Source organism: Doryrhamphus excisus, chromosome 1, assembly GCF_030265055.1.
Source record: "Doryrhamphus excisus isolate RoL2022-K1 chromosome 1, RoL_Dexc_1.0, whole genome shotgun sequence".
NCBI lineage: Eukaryota > Metazoa > Chordata > Actinopteri > Syngnathiformes > Syngnathidae > Doryrhamphus > Doryrhamphus excisus.
Genome location: NC_080466.1, coordinates 11,419,498 through 11,441,240, shown reverse-complemented (window position 1 = coordinate 11,441,240; position 21,743 = coordinate 11,419,498). Strand labels below are relative to the sequence as shown.

Sequence of the window (21,743 nt, the reverse complement as noted above, 5' to 3'; positions counted from 1 at the left end):
AGTTGAATTCAATAGTGAGCTTCTTTATCAAAATGCTGTCAACTTTCTTTGGCAGCATCGTGGGTTAGCTGTGTGAATTATGTTAGTTCGCAAAGAAAGAGAAAGAGTGTACCGCTGAACATCCCTCATCCCTATCCCTTTCATTAATCATTTCTATCCATTATAAAGTGTTTATTAAAATGTGTTTTGTCTTAATATGATTTCTTATGCACTTTGGCATGCCATACTGCCAAGAGTTTTTTTAAAGCGGTTCTTGTTGGGTGTTGGTAAAACACGGACTGTGTAATTCCGGTGGTAATTTGCAAACCAATCCTTGCAAATCTTGAAATGGACCAATCAGAATCGTTTATTTAGACCGCGGTCCTCAGACCACAGTCCGCGTTTTACCCACACCCGTTTTTGTTCGCGATCAACCAGCGATCGTTTGACTACGAAAACATCTATCATGGCAATCCTGCCAAAATCGTCTAATTCTTCAACAACTTCTGAAGGAAAACACCAAAAAGTGATGAAACAGTGCCTCCTAAACAAGTATTTTATTAGCGGCATCAAATCAAATGATGGCACAGGTGAGTGAATCACATTGCTGTGACAATTTGAAGTGGTCACAATGAAACACCACCGATTAGATCCAATACTAAGTGCTGATTTTGCACAAGCTACAAAATGTAGCGGTTCCATTTCTCTGTGTATTTTTCTCACTTTTGCTTCACAAATTATTGTTTGAGCATTGAGCATTTTTTTCTGGATTAAACACACTTTATTAGTACACAAATGTGTCTATTCAATAATGTTTCATTGTGGTGCACAACTTATAAATATCACTGCTTACTACGACTACGATGTGTAAGGTAGTATGGCATGCCATGTTAACATATATCTCCACAGCACAATGTTTATTCAATCATGAATGTACTTTTATTTATCAAGGCAAAGTGCCTTGAAGTCTCTTGACAAACCAGATTTCCATGCAACGTCATGATCTATGTAGGAAAACAACCACAAGAAATGATAATCATTTCATCTTTATTTGAGATTCTCATGTGATGCCACAAAAATTAGATGATATCATTATGGCAGTCTTTTCATTTTACATGGGGCAAGTTTGGGCAAGTAGTTCTCACCTTAAGGATTCCCCATTGGCAAGTAATTTTTGTTTTTAATGTAGAGCCCTGCTGTGTTAGTTAAAAAGAACTACAGCTTCGACCAGCAAGGACATCATAGAGGCTTGACACAGCTGGTGGAGGATAACTTTAGGTTTGAAAGATTTCACCTGACAAGTAACCGAAATGCAAACTCGAAAGATAATCAAGTTTACATGCTGATATATTGTATGGGGGGTGATGCGGACGACATCCTGCACAACACAGCACACACAACACAAAAGAGTGCACGGTGGCTTCCTAGGCTTCTTCTTTGTCAGGCAAAATCTGATTAACGAACATGCCAAGTGTGCAAACAGAGAAAGATGGACTGTAGATGTGTTTGTCACTTCACTGTAGCCCTGGCATAGCACTGCAACTATGGTGTGCTCCAGGACAAGCTAATTAGAGACAGACTTGTCTGGTATGCCCAATTGAGTTTGGATAAAGCTATCACAATGCCATGGACGGGTGTGGAGGATGAAAAAGCAGCAAGCTTCTCGGTGAGGAAACACCAAAGCTCAGGCAAATGATGCAAACTCTGTTGAAAGACTATTCAAGGACAGCAGGAAGACTGCTAAAATGAAACTTTACCATGCCCTCCATCCCAGCAGAAAAAAGAAGCACACCCTGTGGGAAATGTGGTAGCTCTTCATCGCATCCAAAATATGTTTGTCCTGCTAATGTTGTGCATGTGGTAATAAAGGACATTACAGACATGTATAAGTCAGCAAAATCTGTGCATGAAATCGAAGAGACTGGTGATGAGGGTCCTGTCTTCCTCTGCAACATCACAACAAATAACGATCCCTGAACGGTCAATATTGACATCCACGACAAGAATGTGACTTTCAAAACTGACACGAGTGCTGATGTCACAGTTTTGCCACACGCTGTGTCCCACAACGTACATAAGAAAAAGACAAGGGAGGAGTCCATGAAATGGACAATGTTGTCAGTCATATGCACACTGTTTTTCAGGGGAGGTCTGTAAGCTTTCGGCTGGGGCTCACTGCTTCCCTGGACAGCATCACTAGAGAGATACTAAAGAAGAGCTACACAAATTTATGACTTGGAGAGGTGCACCAACCACATTCCGTAAAGCTGCATTCAATCAACCATTCTCACTGAAAACACCAAGGAGGATCCCATTGCCACTGATTGACAAAGTCAAGCATGGACTTTTCCCGCATGGAGGACTTTGGTGAGGCTGGAAAAAACCCAAGAAACACTTGAATGCTGGCTGGAGCACACAAGAGGAACATGTCGCTTAGGAGCCCTGCATGACTTGTGACTTGTCAAAGTAAGGCTTCTTCGGCCATGTGATTTCTGACAGAGGCATCAGACCAGAGTCATGCAAGAAAGAGGCGGTGAAGAAGATGCATGAGCAAACTGAGTTTTTTTTTCTGTGAATGGTGAAAATGTATCCCACAGCTGGCAGAAAGAAACAACCCAGTTGAGAGCTACTTTTAAAAAAGAACTGCCTGACCTGGGCTTGTGAGAGGTTCCGCATATTCCTCATTGAGAAACACTTCCAGCTGGAGATGGACCACAAGCATCTCCTTAAACTCCTGTGGTCTTAAGCACTGGATGTCCTTCTTCCTTTATTTTTTTCAAAAATGTCTGATTCATTATATGTATTCATATTCTATGTTGCTGAGAAGTCTCTGTGGACAGCTGTTACATTGTAGCGAGCGCCAGTCAAGAGAGTGGAGACTCCAATGGACAGAGAACATACAAGCAAAATTCTCTGTTGATATGGTGAACGTCTTCTTTCTCTTTGGGCTTTTCCCTTCAGGGTTCAGGGTTAAAATACAAAGCACACATATGCAAAATCTAATGGAACTCATATCTACATTAAAAAAAACAACAGCACTACAATACCATGAACTGCTCAACAGGAGGATTTGGAATTGGACTGACCTTAAACGACTGGATTTGGAGAATGTTATGGACTCAATGTTAGTTGCTTAGTGTACTATAAATACAAACAGAAGGTGGAGAAATTGACAGGGGAATGTTGTGTGTCATAATAGATAACACAATATTCTGGAAAAATCACATTAAATATATCCAACATAAAGTGGAAAGAAAAAAAATTTCCATACTGAAGAAATCTAAATTGGACCAAACCTGTTCTCCTGGGATACCGTATCTGAATTATAGTGTGGAGATATGCGGAAATAACCACAAAAGAACACTGTGTTCACTACCTGTACTGCAAAAACAGGCATTTCGGATAATACTATATACAAAGCGGTGGTCAACGAGAACACACAAAACCTTTATTCCTAATATCACCAATAGTGACAGCTGAACTCACGCACAAAGAAAACAAGAATGGAGAAATACAACCTAAGGGAGCAATGTAACAACAGAATAACAACAGAAATGAAATATAAAAAATATACTGTATATATTCTTAACATTGTATAATATTGAATATATTGCAGGCTAAGAGTTTCAAACGTATGTTGTTTTAATACAGAAATTGTGAATCAAGAGAAGCACTGCCAGTTGAGGTGTTGCACAAGCCCCATTGAAGCTAGAACGGCCACTGCGTATAAACCTTGCATTTTCAGCAGGACATTCGCATAGCTATTGATCAGTAGCCAGTCTCTGATCATACGACATGTTGAGTAGTAGTCTTCATGAACAACTCCATGAATGGGTTCTGAATGCTTTTTAAACAAATGTAAAGTTAGCTTACCATTCAAAGTCGGCCTCTGTGCAGTCACACGGCCCTGACACCATTGAAACTGAGTACAGCTTTCCCATCACACACCGAGATGTGGGCTTCAGCTTCCGATATATTCTTTTCACTCCCATCAGGCACGGCTCCCCCTGAGGAAGATGGAGAATTTCAAATAAGGCACCCCAACTGTCTTGGGATTGCTGCCATTATTTGTTCTGCCAGGCCGAAAGGGTTAGTCATTTTCCCATATGTTAGCATCATGATGACCATCACATGATTGCATCAAATGATTGCTTTTTGTGGTGTAATACGGCCGATTATTTCTAAAAAAAAAAAAAAAAAAAAAAAAAAAAAAAATATATATATATATATATATATATATATATATATATATATATATATATATATATATATATACATATATATATATATATATATATATATATATATATATATATGCATAGTGTAGAAATTCAGCATTGAACCATTTTCAAGCCTAGAAATGGGTAAATGAACAAAAATACAAATATAGGGCATTCAGAAGACATGGTGTTTAGGTTAATACTGTATCTGTGACTTGTTGTGTGTGCCTTTTTGGAGTGGGGCTTGGGCAGTGACATGTGTGATGTCGGTTAGCTTGAGTGAGTTATCAGTGTGGGGAGTGCAGTGACTAGCATGAGTTGTGGCAGACAGCAGCTCCTGTGTAAATGTTGAAGCAATTGACGTGCTTTGTGAGTTTCTCTGTAACCACAAACAGTGGCTTATGTTGTCTTATTTTCTATTTTCATGTCTACTGTATTGGGTAATAGTAGTGTAAATGTGACTGTAGAGGTGTTATTTTATGTCTAGATGGCTCAATAAAAAAACATATTTAATAGGTCATAAACAGGTTAGAAAATATTTAATTTGTACATCAGGAATCCTACTTTTACATTATAATGGTTGGGTCTGGAACCAAATAACTATGATAAGGATACTTTGTTTGGGCACTTGAATAGTTTACACGAAAAAACAAGGTTCCACTGTAATTTTGTATTTTGCACATTATACAGTACATGGTTGTGTACTTCTAAAATGGTGGCATTTGAAGCACTTACAGCACTTTCATTTGCAATATGACTCAATTTGAATAAACAAGAGTGCAGGCTTAATATAGTACGCATTAACTGTATACATCCATCTGACTGATACAAATTATTTTGATTTACTCAATGAGTGGATTCTATTACATGTTATTACAGTAGATTCTGGCCCCATACAACACATGCTTGTTCCTTGGACGAATTGAAGAGTTTTGCTGGCTGGGAATCTCAATTTTGGACACATTGGGTGCAGTGACTGTAGGACATAGACGATTCTAGCACCTGAAAATAACTGACTACCTGATTGTGAAGGTGCCACGTCTGATAATCCACCTCTGTGCATCTCCTGTTGAAGATTGACCTGAAGTCTATTTTCACCAACTGCCACTCCGAGCGATGACTGACGTGGCCAAATATCCTGAAAAAAAGTAATGCATGACTCTGTTGCATAAGCACCACAACCAGAATGTCCTTGATCAATCATGGAGAAAAAATATCATAAATATGATGACAGCGACAGTGAACTGCATGTGACTTTTCCTTTTCGGAAATTACAGTGGACAAAACTGGATTGCTAAAAACATTCATTCATTCATTTTCTAACGCTTATCCTCACAAGGTTCGTGGGAGTTGCTGGAGCCTATCCCAGCTGTCTTCGGGAGAGAGGCGGGGTAGACCCTGGACTGGTCGCCAGCCAATCACAGGGCACATATAGACAAACAACCATTCCCACCCACATTCATACCTATGGACAATTTGGAGTCGCCAATTAACCTAGCATGTTTTTGGAATGGGGGAGGAAACCGGAATACCCGGGGAGAACATGCAAACTCCACACAGAGATGGCCGAGCGTGGAATCAAACTCGGGTCTCCTAACAGTGGCCTGCGTGCTAACCACTCGTCCGCTGTGCAGCCTTGCTAATAACATAATAGTGAAAAAGAGAAATATTAGCTTAAAATCTGACAAACAAAACTAATGAATGACAGAGCCAGTCGTGATGTTGATTTGTAAGTTGCCAATTTGAATTTCCAAAATGTATTATGAGCAACTTGACCGTGATTTTTAACATAGTGGAATTACTTATATGACCAACTGCTTGGAAGAGCAAAATTTAACCACAGTGAAAATGTAACTAATTTCAAGACCAAAAAATGCTAAAAGACAAATCAACCTTAACTCCTTCATCATTCATAATACATCATATTTATCTCGATCAATCTTCCAATTACCACTTGGGCTATGATCCTTACTGTTAACATGAGTACATGCATGAAAGATTCTCTTAGGTACTGCAAAACCTCAACCAAAACCCAACTATCCTGTTGTATGTTGTCCATTTTGAGAATATTGTGGAGTGTTTCCCCCTTGGTCAATCCATTTGTGCTACCTTAATGCCGTATAATGTTTAAAAACAAAATGGCTGTGGAAACCGTTAAAAAAAGTCAAAGTCATCTTCAAACCCACTGCAATATTCGAATGATACTGCACCATGAAATATACACAGAATTTTTCTAATAATACTGGTACATACAGTCTGAAAGCACACAAAAGCAATGTTGATGAATGCGGTTTTTGTGTACACAATGACTCGTTTCCTTACACTGACGGTAAAAAAAAAATCTGAAAGTTTCCATTAATGACATTCCTTCATATGCGTCTAAAAGACAAACCACGGCATCACTGGCTGCCAAACACCAATCCTTGTGATCATACAGTACACTGGGAGCAGTTTTATAGTTGCCGAGAGGACGCTTGTTTCTTTCCAAAAATGAGCACAGTGAGGAATAATGAATCTCGCTGGCTTGGAAACAGATGCAGGCATGGGATACACACACACCGTCTGTAGATCCTTGTGTAGATTAGGTGCGGTAGGATGAATTTCACTGAAGACAAATCCTCACTCACGTCATGATGAGCGTCTCTTCCCCGGGTTCTCCCAGGACACCGTCCACAAACAGAGGGGTACTGATGAAGCTGTACTTGTTCCACTGCCGTCCTTCGTCAAAGCTCAACCTGGGAAGATAAACAGCCATTACACTGGGGGCTCCGCACTAATCCCCCTGACTGTGTGCACAAGCTAATGACCCTGAGAGTCGTCTAGACTGTATTTCATATTCTGCACAGGGCACAGGCACACAAGATTCATCACCGGTCGTTAGACTCACTATAAATTCAAAGACAGGCAGCTGCAATCAAACGACAATAGCCAATGCTGATTATTCTGAAGCTGGGGAGTGATTTTCTGTCCAGTGTAATAATAATGTGCCCCAGTTAGACCACAAACTAATTTGTTTTTCTTTGACAAGCTTAATAGTTGAAGTTTCATCTCCAGGAATGAGTCAAGCTGTGACGAATGGCATCTCTGTCACCATGACTCACCACAGGTGTCTGATGGGAAGCGGAGTGTGTCTTATTGCAACTAATGCTCCTCCTTGGTCGAGATACAGCACTGCATATTCTTCACTGAAGATCTTCAGGAGCAAAACAAAGACAGCAAAAGACAAACAACTCACTAGTGACTGAAGGTGTTTTTTTACCACTTTGGCTTCCACAATAAAATGTGCTGTCTTACAAGTATTGTAAGCAGTTAAACTCCACCACATTCACTACTTTTACATGCACACTATGTTCACCTTTTAACCCGAATATGGTATATACAGTCGAACCTTGATTAGTGTCATTAACCCTTTTCAGATGGTCATTCAAACCTAAACGTATGCTCATCAAATACATTTTTCCCATAAGACATAATGTAAATCTAAATTATTAGTTCCATCCATCTATCTCCTATACTGTTTATCCTCACTAGGGTCGCGTGTGTGCTGGAGCCTATCCCAGCTTGGACTGGTCGCCGTATAGACAAACACCCATTCACACCAATTAACCGAGCATGTTTTTGGAATGTGGGAGGAAACCGGAGTACCCGGAGAAAACCCACGCACGCACGGGGAAACCATGCAAACTCCATACAGAGATGTGCAAGCGCATATTCAAACCCAGGTCTTCCCGATCTCCTGAGTGTGTGGCCTACATGCTAACCACTCGTCCATCGTGCGGCCTTCATTAGTTCCAGAAAGCCAAAATTGTTAACACATTTACTTATGCAATTACAGTTTAACATGCAGAGAAACAATGAAAAAACGTATAGAGATGACAAATGAAAGGGTTACATGAACATTTAAGGTTACTTTTACCTTCACTGAAGATGTGATTGTTGCCAAAGACACAATGTGGCAGTGAGATTAACACGGACAAAACTTTTGTGTTTTGTCTTTAGTTAATTTTTTAATTCAACAGTGTTTCTCACGCATAGGCTTTCCAAAATAAAAAAAAGAAACACTACTGAATTCAAGAAATAGCTCACAGTAAAGTACGTAGGTGGCACCTGCAATGATGTCGCTGCCACATTGTGTCTTTGTCAACACGTCATCATGACCTTAGTGAAGGTAAAGTAACCTTAATAGTTCATTTATCACCCTCATCATTATTTATATGCATTTCGAATTGTTTTCTGCATGTTAAACTATAATTGTAAAACTATAAAAACATAGTAACACTTTTTAGACTTGTGTTAGTTAGCAAAGAACCACAGAGTCAGCTGCTGGTGACATCATGGACAGGCAATATGGCTGACCTTCACTTCCTGTTTCCATGTACTATTAAGAAGCTACTTAGATGGTAACAAGGGTGTTTGAAAAATACCATAACAACACAGTTGCACTTACACTGTGTTTTAATAACATTGCATGGTAAGCAGAAAATATAAAGGAAAGAGCAAATTTTTGACATTAACCATTTTTTTTGACTAGGCTCTTTTTAGAGAAGGACCATGAAAAAAAAGCCATTTCAGGTCAAACAACATGCTGTTTCCATGTGGATGAAAGGCTAAAACAAACAAACAAACAAACAAACAAACAAAAAAATTCTGTTTTGACCTGAAAATGTTTCCGTGTGGACAACCTCTGAGAGAGTATCTTCCCTGTGATTGACTGGTGAACCCATCTCTCACCAAAAGTCATCCAGGAGAGGCTCCTGCTCACCCGTGGCCCCAATGAAGATTAGCGCTATAGAAAATGGATGGATGGATAGATGGTCTGTTCCTATTTGTAACAATTTACACCCATGTCTCTTTGTCTCCCTTGTCTGGATACATTTAAACTCTCCTGTCACTCCTTCCACTGCCAGTTTGTCTTCATTTTGTGTACCAGCACTCCACATCGTGTTTTCCTGAGTACATTCCCATTCTGGTGTTTTTACCTGGCCTTTTCCTTGACAAATGTATACTTTTGCCTGGACCTTGTTTCTTAGAAATTGCCAATATGGATCTGCTTGATACCAAAAACTTGCCTGTACATTGGCCCAACACACCTCCTTATCTAATGCTTATTTAGGACCACCCCATTCAAATAATACTAATAATAAGACAAGTATTTTGAAGAGACAAAGTATCCACGAAATGGAATGGAGCAATAAATATGCTACAATGCTACTTGATAACCTCACCTGTCTCCATGTGTTCCCTGCATCTGAAGTGATGTACACACTGACATTGCTGTTGCTGAGCTCCGAACCAAAGGAACCTTTAAACAATTTAAAAAAAATCCATTATGTACGCAGTACAGTACATAAGTATGAACACCATATTTGGTAAGAAGATAATTTGATGTATTATTTTGCCTAAATTAAGCTTTTTCAACCATAAAAAGGACTGAGGTAAAACACAAGTATAAGGCAATTGTGCTGAAAGTTTATAAAATGTAGAAGTAAATCCAATTGACAAATGACAATACATGCAGTATAACTCTGGTGTATGTGGCGTATGTGCCTTTATGTTCTCTCCAATGTAGAAAAGGAAATAACTGATCCAAAATATCTACAATATCAATAAAATCTATAAAATCCAAATAACTCACCTGACGCCACAATGATTCCTGGCGCAGAGTCTCTACTCGCTATGTTACCCGATGTGTAGGGATTTGCAGACACGTGAAGATGAAGATGTAGTGAACAATATGGCTGCGTAAACAAACAAACAATGACAATCTCAGCCTCAATGATCAAAACCACCAAGCCTTACCAAAAGAAATGCAAAACAACTCTGCAATTGCAACAGCTTGGATGTACAACTATCCCATGCCATATGATTTATCACATATGCCATATCCCTCTTGGCAGGCTTACCATTTGTTGTGATTTGGTTAACCTTTAACAACACAATTCTCATTATCACACAGCAAAATGCCAGTGGTGCAGGCCATTCGGTGACAGGCTGTTTAGGGGTTTATTAAAACGCTGACATTTCCTGACAAATTAATGTATAATGTGGTAGAAGGCAAAGCATGTTACAAAATGGCAGATATCGGTGTGGGTATTACGCTACACTGGGGAAAATCTTGGATTGGATTATTGGATCTTTTTTTTTTTATTGAAAGAAAGAAATATTCGATCCCCTACCACCTAACAAGAACTGTAAACCCCACAGATCAGTTGCATGCCCTTGAGGCAAACAAATGAATCCTGTCCCCTTAGGAAAGTAAATAAAAATCAAAAAGAACACACAATGGTGCCAAAGAAAGTTGCAAGTGCCAGCATTTTGATGAAGATGAGAAACAATGTTGAGGAATAACTCAGCAAAACACAATGGTGGTGTTTGCGTGGATCTAGCTGACTCATAGCCATCTTTGTCAACAATCACATATTAAATCAAGGTAAAAATTTCACTTAACTGCCAACTAGCACTCCAATATGTCCCAGACTTTCAAGAAAAAATGGTTAAAACAAAGGTTTTTGCATTTCTGTGTGATACATTGTTCCATCTGAAAGCCTTTAATGAAAGGTCAGCTTATTGGACTGGGACAATATGGCTGGACTTTCAAATTAGTTGCTTGAGATCACACATGATATATTGTTGCAGGATCGGTCAGCTGGTGTCTTAGATGTAAAAGAAAAAACAATGTACTCACAAGCATACAGTGTATGCTATTGCCTCTCAGGTCTTTGCTTGGGGCCTGCAGTAACCGCCAGTCTCTGCCTCTGTTGTAGGTAATATATGTCTTCACTTGCTTATCCGTCTTTTTGTTGGCTAAGAACATCCCTTTTATTCCTGCCACCTGTAAAATGAAAAGACAAACAGATCATATTTGAAGCAGAAGTGAAGACCCAACTTGTGTGATGTCACTCACGGTCACACTTGTGAAAATGAATGCAATTACACTGAAATGAAAATCACAAGTACTGAGGAAATGCAAGCACACCTGCACCTTTTGTACTCTAAACAAAACTAAATAAAGCATTAAAAACACTGAATCGGAAATGATCGACTATCTCGGGATTTACAAATAACCAATGTTTGGTAAATGAATCAGACTTCTTGCCGAAGGCCCCAAGGAGCAGCTCATGGATACTGAAGTCATTCCGAGGCAGTCGTATCAGGCAGTGAACCTCCAGTTTTAAAACCGGCAGACATTTCAATCTGCCCCGGAGGAAGAATTTAGCATATCCTATGTTTCAGATGGTGACCCCAATCAACAGTGGATTTGATTCCTTAGCCCGGATCAAAGACAGGCAAGATCAACAGCATCTTGAGCTGCTTCATTGTTTTATTCATTGTTTCTTTTTTTAAATTCCTGCACTGTTGGGTTTTTTTAGGAAAAATCAACACATAATTAGAACTCATATCCCTAACTTTAGCACACCATGATTCTTTAGCATATATTTTTTGGGATGTATCCAGATATGACGACATAAGTGAATTCAGAGGAGCCCTGTATAAACTGTAGTTGTTATAGGCTCTTTCTTTACAGTCTTACAATGTTTCTGTCATCACCTGCTCATGTTTTCATTGGTCTACCCATTCCACATCTGTTATTTGGTATACCAGTGGTTTCTTTCTTCTTCCGGACATTCCAAATGGTTGTTGTACAGACTATGTTTATGCAATAGCTCTTATTGATATTCCACTTTCTCTCTGATTGCTTGTGTTTTCACCAATAGACAGCTTTCTGACTTTCATATTGTTTTCACCTCTAAATACAACCTACACAGGCAAAACCTGTCCTACCCAATCTGAAACTGACAGTAAAAACAATTTGCTGTAAATGAAATAACAAGTAAAAGATCAAATATTGCTCACTGGCCTCATATTCATCTTCTGACTTCTAACCCAAATGTTTTCAGTCTACCCCAATAATTAAGAAATTGCCCTCACTGTTTCAAAACTGCTGCGGGGAACTGTAATTAAGTTTGTTTATGCTATTAAGAATTAGGTTGGACATAATGAAAATAGAACATAAAAAAGGGGGGGAGGACCTGATGTGTAAGGGGAACCCGACAGTGGAGATGGGACCATAAGGCACAGTTAAAGAGATGATGAGATATGCTGCTTACCTCATACAGATCAACCATCATGTTTCCTTCAGGACCCATGCTACTGACAACATTCTCCAGTGCCATAGTGTAATAAACTCCTGAAGTGTCTGACACATATAAATTATACGTTTCGTTCTGGTTCCACTCCTGCACAGCAGCCACAACACGGTTTTCATCCGTACTGATCACATGCAGGTCCTGCAAGAAAGATACAGGCAGTAACAATCATCCTGCATCACTTTTATACATATTAGTTTTGACTTTATTGTACCGAAAATGTGAAACTAATACATTCTAGCTCTTGACATTGGCCCTTTCTATTGTTCCAGTCATTGTAAGCATACTGTTTCATGAGAGACATCACTTATGTGTGGCCGTTATGTTCCGAGACCACCCGGAAATGACGAGTCCATAAAGATGGCTATTTTTGACACGCGGCTTGCTCCACCCCTTCCAAAACCTCCTGCTAGCTTGATCTTCTCATTTGATTTTGGATCAACATTTGTGATAAAAGTAATTGAAAAAAGTGACTAAATTGTAAAATGTATAGGTACTACTGTTTTCACAATACACTCAGCTCACGAGACAGGATGATACACAATATTGGATTCTCCACAACAACACAAGACCATTCATTCATTCTCTACCGCTTATCCTCATGAAGGTCGTGGGGGTGCTGGAGCCTATCCCAGCTGTCTCCCGGCGAGAGGTGGGCTACACCCTGGACTTGTGGCCAGCCAATCACAGGGCACATATAGACAAACAACCATTCTCACCCACATTCATACCTATGGACAATTTGGAGTCACCAATTAACCTAGCATGTTTTTGGAATGTGGGAGGAAACCGGAGTACCCGGAGAAAACCCATGCATGCATGCGAACTCCACACAGAGATGGCTAAGGGTGGAATACAACTCAGGTCTCCTAGCTGTGTGGCCTGCATGCTAACCACTTGTACGCCATGCAGCCAGACAAGATCATATTTTAACATAAGAAAACAACAATGACAAAATAAAAGACTGGACAAAATTTAACTGAGTCCTATTTATCACACATTCATTGACAAGTAAGTGATAAAATCTGAATGGGCTTCAATGTAATGAATTATTGAACGTGCTTGCACTGTTAAGTCCCAAAACAGCAGAAAACTCTCCAATGATGCCAGAAAAAGTAACTAAATTTTTCGCTTTTGAGAAAAAAAAAGAGTCTGAAGTGTCACCAGATTTAGAGACAAAGTCGACAATTTGGCAACCCTGCCACCGTGCCCACTAGATAGCTTTTCTCTTAAAGAAGAGAAAAGCATATGTTAAAATTGCGAGACTTAATGAATGATGATGAAGACAATTTACAGCAACTACAGCGGTCCTTCCTCCTCAGGAAGTCTTCAGATGATGTAGGTAGTCAAAATTTGTCCTGGCTGCCTTCAGGAACGACATTATTGGCGGCAGCAGCCGTTGCTTGTGTGTGTTGAGAATAGTTGTATATGTCAATACGGCATATTTAATTGCATTTACCAATTGCAGAGCAAACCATTGTGAGGCCCTTCCATGTAATTCCGAAGCTACTCTAGCAAATTCAGAAAAGCGTTCAAATGATAGACCTCCCTACTCCCTAACCCTCTGTCAATCCTGGTCTGTCCCGTTTTGAGAGCGAGTATCAATGAAGTCAATTACTTGTTTCTTAGTGATGTCAACAATGCCTTCCCAGCCAGGTGTGAGCACCAATCTCACCGGCATTTACCAGCATGCATTGAGTTTTTTCATGTCCAGACATGTCTTTTGGATCATTGTCTGGCAGGATGTGATTGTGAAGTCACACCATTCCATCCTTTTCTGGCGGTTAGGTTCATTCATTCATTCATTTTCTATATATTTTTTTTTTTTTGGCAAAATCCTGAGTAGGTGCAGGACATTTGGGCGACATCGTAGGACATAAATACGACTTGAAAAATCAGAATTGAATGATAAATGCACTTGAATGAGAGATGTGGAGCTTGTGTTCGTTTCCTGTGGATGTGGCGCCCTCAGCAGGAAGTACAAGGTACAAACCAAACCAGTCAGCCATTCAAACCTCACACTAACATGTACAGTATGCTGTGTCATTATGCGCAGATGCAGCATGCTTATAGTCTGTGCTTTGTTACAACATATTAATAAACGCATATTTTTGGTGATAAAAATCACAAATCAACAGGTTTCAATTTTTCAATTTGCAGGGTAGCTTTTATGTAGCAATATACGGAATAAAACGATAAAACAGACTCGGGCGATATTATATGAACCACTTAAGGAACCAGTACAAACATATGTTATTTAAAAGGTACAAGAAGGAAGCAGATGCTGAGAACAATAGTGTCAGATATGACTTATTCCTGCATGTATTCAGTCATTATTATTTAATAAGTGAATATTCATTACATATGTATGTATTCATTCATAACACAATAGTTCTGTCAGTATTCACTGCTGTATTTTTTCTTTCATTATTGAATAAGCTATCTATTTACATGCTTCATTATTTTTCTTTCCCTTGGAAAAAATGGTAAACACATAAGTTCTAGGTGTGATTATGTTGATACAAGGGAACAGACCAGCAGTGATTGCTTCGACAGGGAGTGAAGGTATGATTACATACAATTTGCTTATTCCTACTCCTTTTTGGATTCCAATTATTGGGCATCTTCTTTGTTGTAATTTTGATCAGCATTTAAAAAAATTAAAATATCGTAAAGCATTGACCTTACCATTATCATTAGATGGCTTATGATACTCAACATGGAGTCCTACGTGAAATAAGACATTTTAATCAAGCATGCATGCTCTACATTTTGCAATTGTATTATCAATGCAGTTGAAATGTGTCCAGATTTTACTGTGTTACTTGTACTTTCATGTCGTTGACCAATTACAAGGCTTGAAAAGAAACACCCCCCAGCCACCATCAGGTGAATTTCCACCAATTGGAGGCGGCATTGAATATGGCACAAATGACACAGAAAATATTGAATGAGGGAAAATTTGTAGAAAACTCCGGACAGATTGCCTATATGTCCTAAATGAGCTGAACATTCTGATGTTGAAATGGTTTGAAGTGGTTGAGAAAATTGGATATGTGGAATGTAAAAATAGAGAATGATTGTTGAAATGTGTTGTAATATGAAACAGGAACAGGAAATATGTTGTTATATATGTTGTAAAGGACTGCGGATCGAATCGAGTTGGGAGACAACCACCACCTGAGCAATGTCACTCTGTAGGGGGAATGTTATTTTCCACCTGCAAAGGATTCCCATTCATTTCCATTGGGGACATTACCAGTACATATGAATATGAAAATACAGTAAAGGTAGACATTTGGTGAAAAGTCCTGATAGACAGTGAACGTACCCTGTTTGAGGCTATGTCAACGCAACAGATTTTTAGGCCTTTCGTCCACACAGAAACATAGGTTTTTGTCCTTAAAAATTAAGCTTTTTGAAGCGATTTCTATCCATTCATTTTTAGTACCGGTACAATTTTTAATTATCACTTTTGGAAGTTTTCGTTATTCCAGTGTGGGTTATTTCTTCTTTGACACAACAACCATTTCCACTGATACATACACATGTGGTGATGTCTTTACTGTGGCAAAAGAAATAGCTAAATCAACCAGGCCATTTACAGAGTGTGTGGAAGCCTGCGTGATTAAAGTATGTATGTTTGTCTGATTACTATGAAATGTAAGCAAGTATAGAAAAGCAGCTGCAGACCGGATGTGTGAGCTTGTCACCAATCTACAAAATCAGCTAATGGAAAAGGAGAAAATATATTTACTGTGAACAAAAGCAGTGACATAATGGACGCTGCTCAGCTGTCAATCTTCATCCATGGAATGGACTCTTACTTATGGTGTCTAATTGTGTGAATGGCACGAAGCTGCCTTGGAACAACCTCTTGGGGCTAACCACTACTAACTGGCGGGGGTGCTTGTGATGCGCAAGAGTGTCATCACTGATATATATGCTGCACTGGGAGGTTTGAATGCCAAGATGCATGAAATGCAACTTTGCTCACTTTCAGTGTCGCCAGTCCATGTCACACCGAGTATCTGTCACCATGCTTCCAAAAATGCATTTTTCTGGAAAAACTGTACCAAGTTCAACTAAGTTTGATCTTTTCAGCAATCTGTTTGTGGTTGACTTGGAAAAGGCAGCTGTGGTTATGCAAATGAAGTTCAACATAGTATACAAACTTTGTTAAAATATTACTGTCCGGACACCGCAGAGTTTCTACGTTTCATCCCTGAGACAATGCCCCAAAAGCTCAGCATGTTTGGAAGCACATCTCCGGGTGAGCACTTTTCTCTCAAACATCACACAGTAGTTGTCTCACAGATGCATTTCGTCACGCTATTTTAAGAATTCAGGTCAGATACTGACTCCAAACATTGACAAACCAGAAAATATGCCAGACATCTGACTTAAACTCAAGTGCATCATATCCGAGTATACTTCACTAATTTTCTCCTGTAATCACAAAGTATGCTACAAAAAATAAAATTGTAAATGTAATTGATACAAATATTATTGATTATTACTGAATGGTAGTTTAAGTTTATGATGTATTTATTGTATTTTCAAACTGTTTTGATACATTGGTTGACACATCTTCATTTGAAATAATTTAACTAGAAGATGGTGATTTGCAGTTTCCATGCCTAATCAAAATTGTTATTGATAAACACTCCTGATCACAATTTGGATTTTAAAGAAGTTCTAAGTAGACCTACAAAATTCAAAAAGAAAAATATGGGAATGAGAATAAAAAATCTAGAAATAAACAATTTATTGCAAACAACCATAAATCTGAAATGGGCTGTTCATCAGGTGAGCAAAAGTTTAAAACCATATCTCAAAACCCATCTGAAACCTCCTAAAATTGTCAAAAAAGTAGTCAGTAACAAGTATCCATTAACCATTCTTGTTAATCACCTCAAAGATTACTTTGGGCATGCTTGATGAAAGTGTTTCCAGGAGGTTAGTGGGAATGTCTGGAACTGATGTCCATGTTTGTAAACTTCCCTTCTCATCCATACCCAAATTGTTTCAATTGGATTTAGACCAGGGGAACACGTGGGATGGTCCAAGAGACTTTTCAGTTGGGCATTGCACTGCAGTGTCGTCCTGTTGAAACATAGACGAGGCCTGCACGTTGAAAAGCACCCCAGATCATGATGACGCACCCTCCACTGTGCCGGGTGGAAAACATTTAAGGTGTGATCTCCTTTTCTCATGCCAGTAACATTGGAAGTCATCAGGACTGTGAAGGTTACATTTTTATCATCCGTAAAAACCTTATAGTGCAGAGGATCGCACCGTGTAAATTGGATCCTGTGAAATATATCTAACACTTCATTTTTTTTTTTTTACATAACCCTCAGGATCTCTTAAGCAGTCCAACCTCAGTAGTGTTACATGCATGGCTGCTACGTGACTCTGTTGTTGTTTCGATTAATCGAGAAATTGGTTAGGCCCAAGCTGGACCAAATTAATATGAACCAAACAGAGTAGTTTGGTATTAGAAAATTGTTTTGCCTAAAACACAAAGATAGCAGGGCTGCTTTCATGGATGATTGGGGAAACCTAAAGAGAACCTATTATGTTTTTTTTTCCCTTTTCTGACCTATGGCTGTAGTTAGAATGTTGTGTTAAATGATACCAGAGTTTCAGATAATGAGGTTTGCACATTTGGAAGTGAGTCCTGAAAGAAGTTTGGGATGGCTCAAAATGCTGTTTCAAAAGGCATGATAAAACTGCCCCTCTGTGATATCACAAAGGGACTAATATGGTTCATAGTTAGGAAGTACTTTGGGTGTGTGACCAATCACAGCGTAGTGGGCATAAAACAGACCCTTTTGGCAGGAAGCACAAGCCAAAGGAAATACAGCCGGAATAGGTGCAGTGTGTAGCTGCTCTCCACACCACAACTCAAAACAAAGGGTCGCAAAATGAGCATAATAGGCCCGCTTTAAAATATTCACATTTGAGAGTCTGAAATCAGAGGATATTTACATTTTTAAATCATTTTTCGGATTTAGAATGATTAACAGTTGTCAATTGCATAGTTGATTATTCATAGAATAATTGGTGCAACTGTATGTTAATATAAACATGCTTCACATCCATGTGATCCACATCTATGTAACTAGAAAAACGCCAGTGAAAAGCCCAGCCACACCAATTTTCAAAACAGACGATGCAAACCACAAACATTTAAAAGGGCAAATGTCAAAAACTAGCAAGCAGTGTGAGACCAGCTCATGTCACGAATAATTTCATCATACCACACTACTGCCACAACCTTATCACCGTTTGAAAGCTAACACTTAGCCCTTCCAAAGATACGGATGCCTTGCCTCAGCTGTTAAAACTCACTAAACAAGCAGCTTCATTCATGCAAAAATATGTACATTTTATATATACACTAACCATCAAAGTATCTCCCTTACTTTGATGCCAAGATCATCCATATAGCTCTGGCAGATTCGGAGCATATCCAAAATATATCATAGAAGACTACAATCATTAAGAATGCATCACATGTATCATCACAGTAATCAGGCAGAGATTATGGAGGCAATGATACATTGTTGTGAGCTTTCCTGGCAACAGCATAAAGCATGTTTAATTGTCAATGCCGATGTGCACACCTAAAAATAACATTAAAAAAACAACAGAACTAGGAATAATTAATGTATTCTCTTCATTGAAATGTCATAACTTAATGTTGAATAATCATACAATAGATTGGTTACCTTGGGCAAAGCGTACTTTGGCAGTTTCATTGGAGTAAAGACATCCCTCTTTGCAGACACATAGTAGATCGGCTTCCCTGCAGTGGAAACCTACCATTGCACGAGCAACATAAATAAAACAAATACAGAAAATTAAAATCCAGCATTAGAAATTGATTGAATTCTGCCTCTTATGCTTCTAAAATGTTTTCTACTGACCAAACTTAACAATAACCCACCTGGACAAACACATACTCATCTTGAACCACCAGAGAATTGGGGTCGATGTAGCCAGGGAATGGTTTGACCTTGTTGGCATCTGTGCAGTTCTGCAGCTTGCAGGTGACATACAGTGCCTCTGCACACACACACACACACAGACACATGTCCAAGCCAATGTATCAGTCTTGCTATTGGCCAATGAAGAAAGGCAACCTTTCCATAAAGCATTGTGGCCTTTTTGCGCTTCCCATATTACTGGTGTCACAAACATGGTCTCACTAATCTTGAAGCCAGTTGGAGGAGAAGACAGAGACCAATTGCTTTCTTTGCCTTCAATCACGGCCCTGAGAGAGAGTCAATCCCCACTTTCGCCTCTGCCAAACGTGTTGGCTCCCTCCATGTGCACATGATCCACAGTGATGTCTCGCCTGTGACCGTAACATCTGACAACTAATGTTGTTCCATGGGTTTGGAGAGTTGGCCTTTCTATGTTGTGCTGACGTCAAAGAAAGGCCGGATTCTTTGAAGGCTTGTCCCATGATGTTTCCTGCTTACCTGGTAAACACCAATTACTTTGGACCTTTAGGTAACTCACAGTAAGCTTTCTGTTGTGGTATTGCAAATCCCCAACATAAAACAATGAAGGCTGTGACTGCTCTGATCACTAATGTTATTTCAATTAAATGTGGTCATCACGGAAATCACCAGTCCAATATGGATATCTTAAGGCGTGTATTTTCATTAAAGCTTGGGTCAAAAAATAAATGGAGTATTCCTTCATTTATGACGGCTAGCTGCTTGTAGGTCCAACCAAGATAGTACATTTCTGCAAAGTAAGATTCCTTATTTATAAATGTAGTTACAGGATAAAAAAACATTTTTACGACCTTCTTGATCTTTATAACATGCTAGAGCCCACTTGACATGAAATAACACCCGATTAGTAATTTTTTACACCCAAAATAGTAGAAATAATAAGGGAAAATAAGCCATATAAGACATAAATTAGACATGATATAGACTCACCTATGTTAGCATTGGGATAGTTGTTTTTTTCTTATTTTCGCTGTTCTATTTTGAACAGTGGTCTCCTGTTTTACATTATAGCAATCTATGTAATTTACTTTATGGATTTTCCAAATCCACCATCTACCAGTACAAACCTGGGGTTTGTTTTTCACCGAGAAAATGCTAATAATGCCATTTGGTGTGTGTGGTACCAGGCAGTATGCTAGCATGAATTAGCATGAGTTTGTGCACCAAACCTGTGAGTAGTGCTGGTGCCAATCACAACTGGTAGTTGGGGACCCCTGCTACATAGTACTTCCTGCAATGGCTGTTGTCTCGTCAGTGTAATGTACAGTAATACTCCTTATGGGCAGTATTATTGCGGCCATGTTATCATGCTTATGTTTGTTGCTGTAAATGAGTCAGGGAGAGTGGGGAGAGGACAATAATTGATGTAACGGGTTCAGAGTTGAGTTTTAACTCAACAATGGCCACAGCAGCAACTGGTGTTAGGGATTATTGTGGTTGTTGTGAGATAATTCAAAACTACAATAAAAGCCTGCTGTTCCAGCAATCAAGTATTCAAATCAAGTAATCAAGTAATCAAATATTACAGTAACATTGCTGAAACCTAGTGTAGAATACTACATATCATCAAAACATCTTTGAATGTATCTTCTGAATTTCTTGTATTTGTTTTACTTAATTAGGCCATTTTTATGCCTCAAAATGCTTCATTTCGGCAAATAATAAAACTAAAATGTGATTTTTTTTTAGTATTCAACTACAACACATTTATTAATGAATATACCGTATTTTCCGCACTATAAGGCGCACCTAAGAGCCTTTTTTCAAAAGCTGACCATGCACCTTATAATCCGAAGTACCTTATATATGGATCAATATTGAGCTGCAACAGGTCTCGCAACTACGGTAAGTAGCCGCCGACTCCATTTTCCCCCGTAGAAGAAGTAGTGCGCGGTGAATGCTGGGATATATAAAACTGCATTTCATTTCCATTTGTGTGTTTACGTAAAGACCCTGAAATGGCTCCTATTAAGAGACACGCTTACAACGCAGAGTTTAAACTCAAGGCGATCAGTGATCGAAGAAGAACATGGGAATAGAGCAGCAGCGAGAGAGTTTAACATTAACAAATGAATGGTGCGGAAGTGAAGGAAGCAAGAGGATGAGCTGCGCCAAGTAAAGAAGACTAAACAGAGTTTCCGCGGGAACAAAGTGAGATGGCTACAGTTAAAGGACAAACTTGAACAGTAGTTTGTTGAACAGAGAGCAGCGAGTAGAAGTGTCAGTGCAATCACTAGTCGAATGAAGGCAACAGCGCTAGCACATGAACTTAACATCAATGAATTTAGAGGCGGTCCTTCTTGGTGCTTCCTGTTTATGAAAAGTCGTAATCGCTCCTTCCGCACACAAACAACTATTTCACA

General features: G+C 39.1%; 1 protein-coding gene across 9 annotated transcripts in view; it reads right to left on the bottom strand.

Moving 5' to 3' along the window:
• Positions 1–21,743, bottom strand: part of LOC131107404 (VPS10 domain-containing receptor SorCS1) — a 141,829-nt gene that overhangs the window by 17,970 nt on the left and 102,116 nt on the right. For all 9 annotated transcript variants that reach the window (XR_009120270.1, XR_009120282.1, XM_058057851.1 and 6 more), the window contains exons 7-16: positions 19,302–19,420; positions 19,084–19,173; positions 12,308–12,487; positions 10,885–11,031; positions 9,835–9,937; positions 9,425–9,501; positions 7,301–7,392; positions 6,827–6,934; positions 5,220–5,337; positions 3,853–3,986 (exon numbers count right to left, since the gene is read on the bottom strand). Coding sequence is in view for 7 of the 9 variants with exons in the window: in XM_058057851.1 (XP_057913834.1) it covers positions 3,853–3,986; positions 5,220–5,337; positions 6,827–6,934; positions 7,301–7,392; positions 9,425–9,501; positions 9,835–9,937; positions 10,885–11,031; positions 12,308–12,487; positions 19,084–19,173; positions 19,302–19,420 (1,168 nt within the window). In the remaining 2 variants the exon portion in view is untranslated. The remainder of the gene's footprint in view (positions 1–3,852; positions 3,987–5,219; positions 5,338–6,826; positions 6,935–7,300; positions 7,393–9,424; positions 9,502–9,834; positions 9,938–10,884; positions 11,032–12,307; positions 12,488–19,083; positions 19,174–19,301; positions 19,421–21,743) is intronic.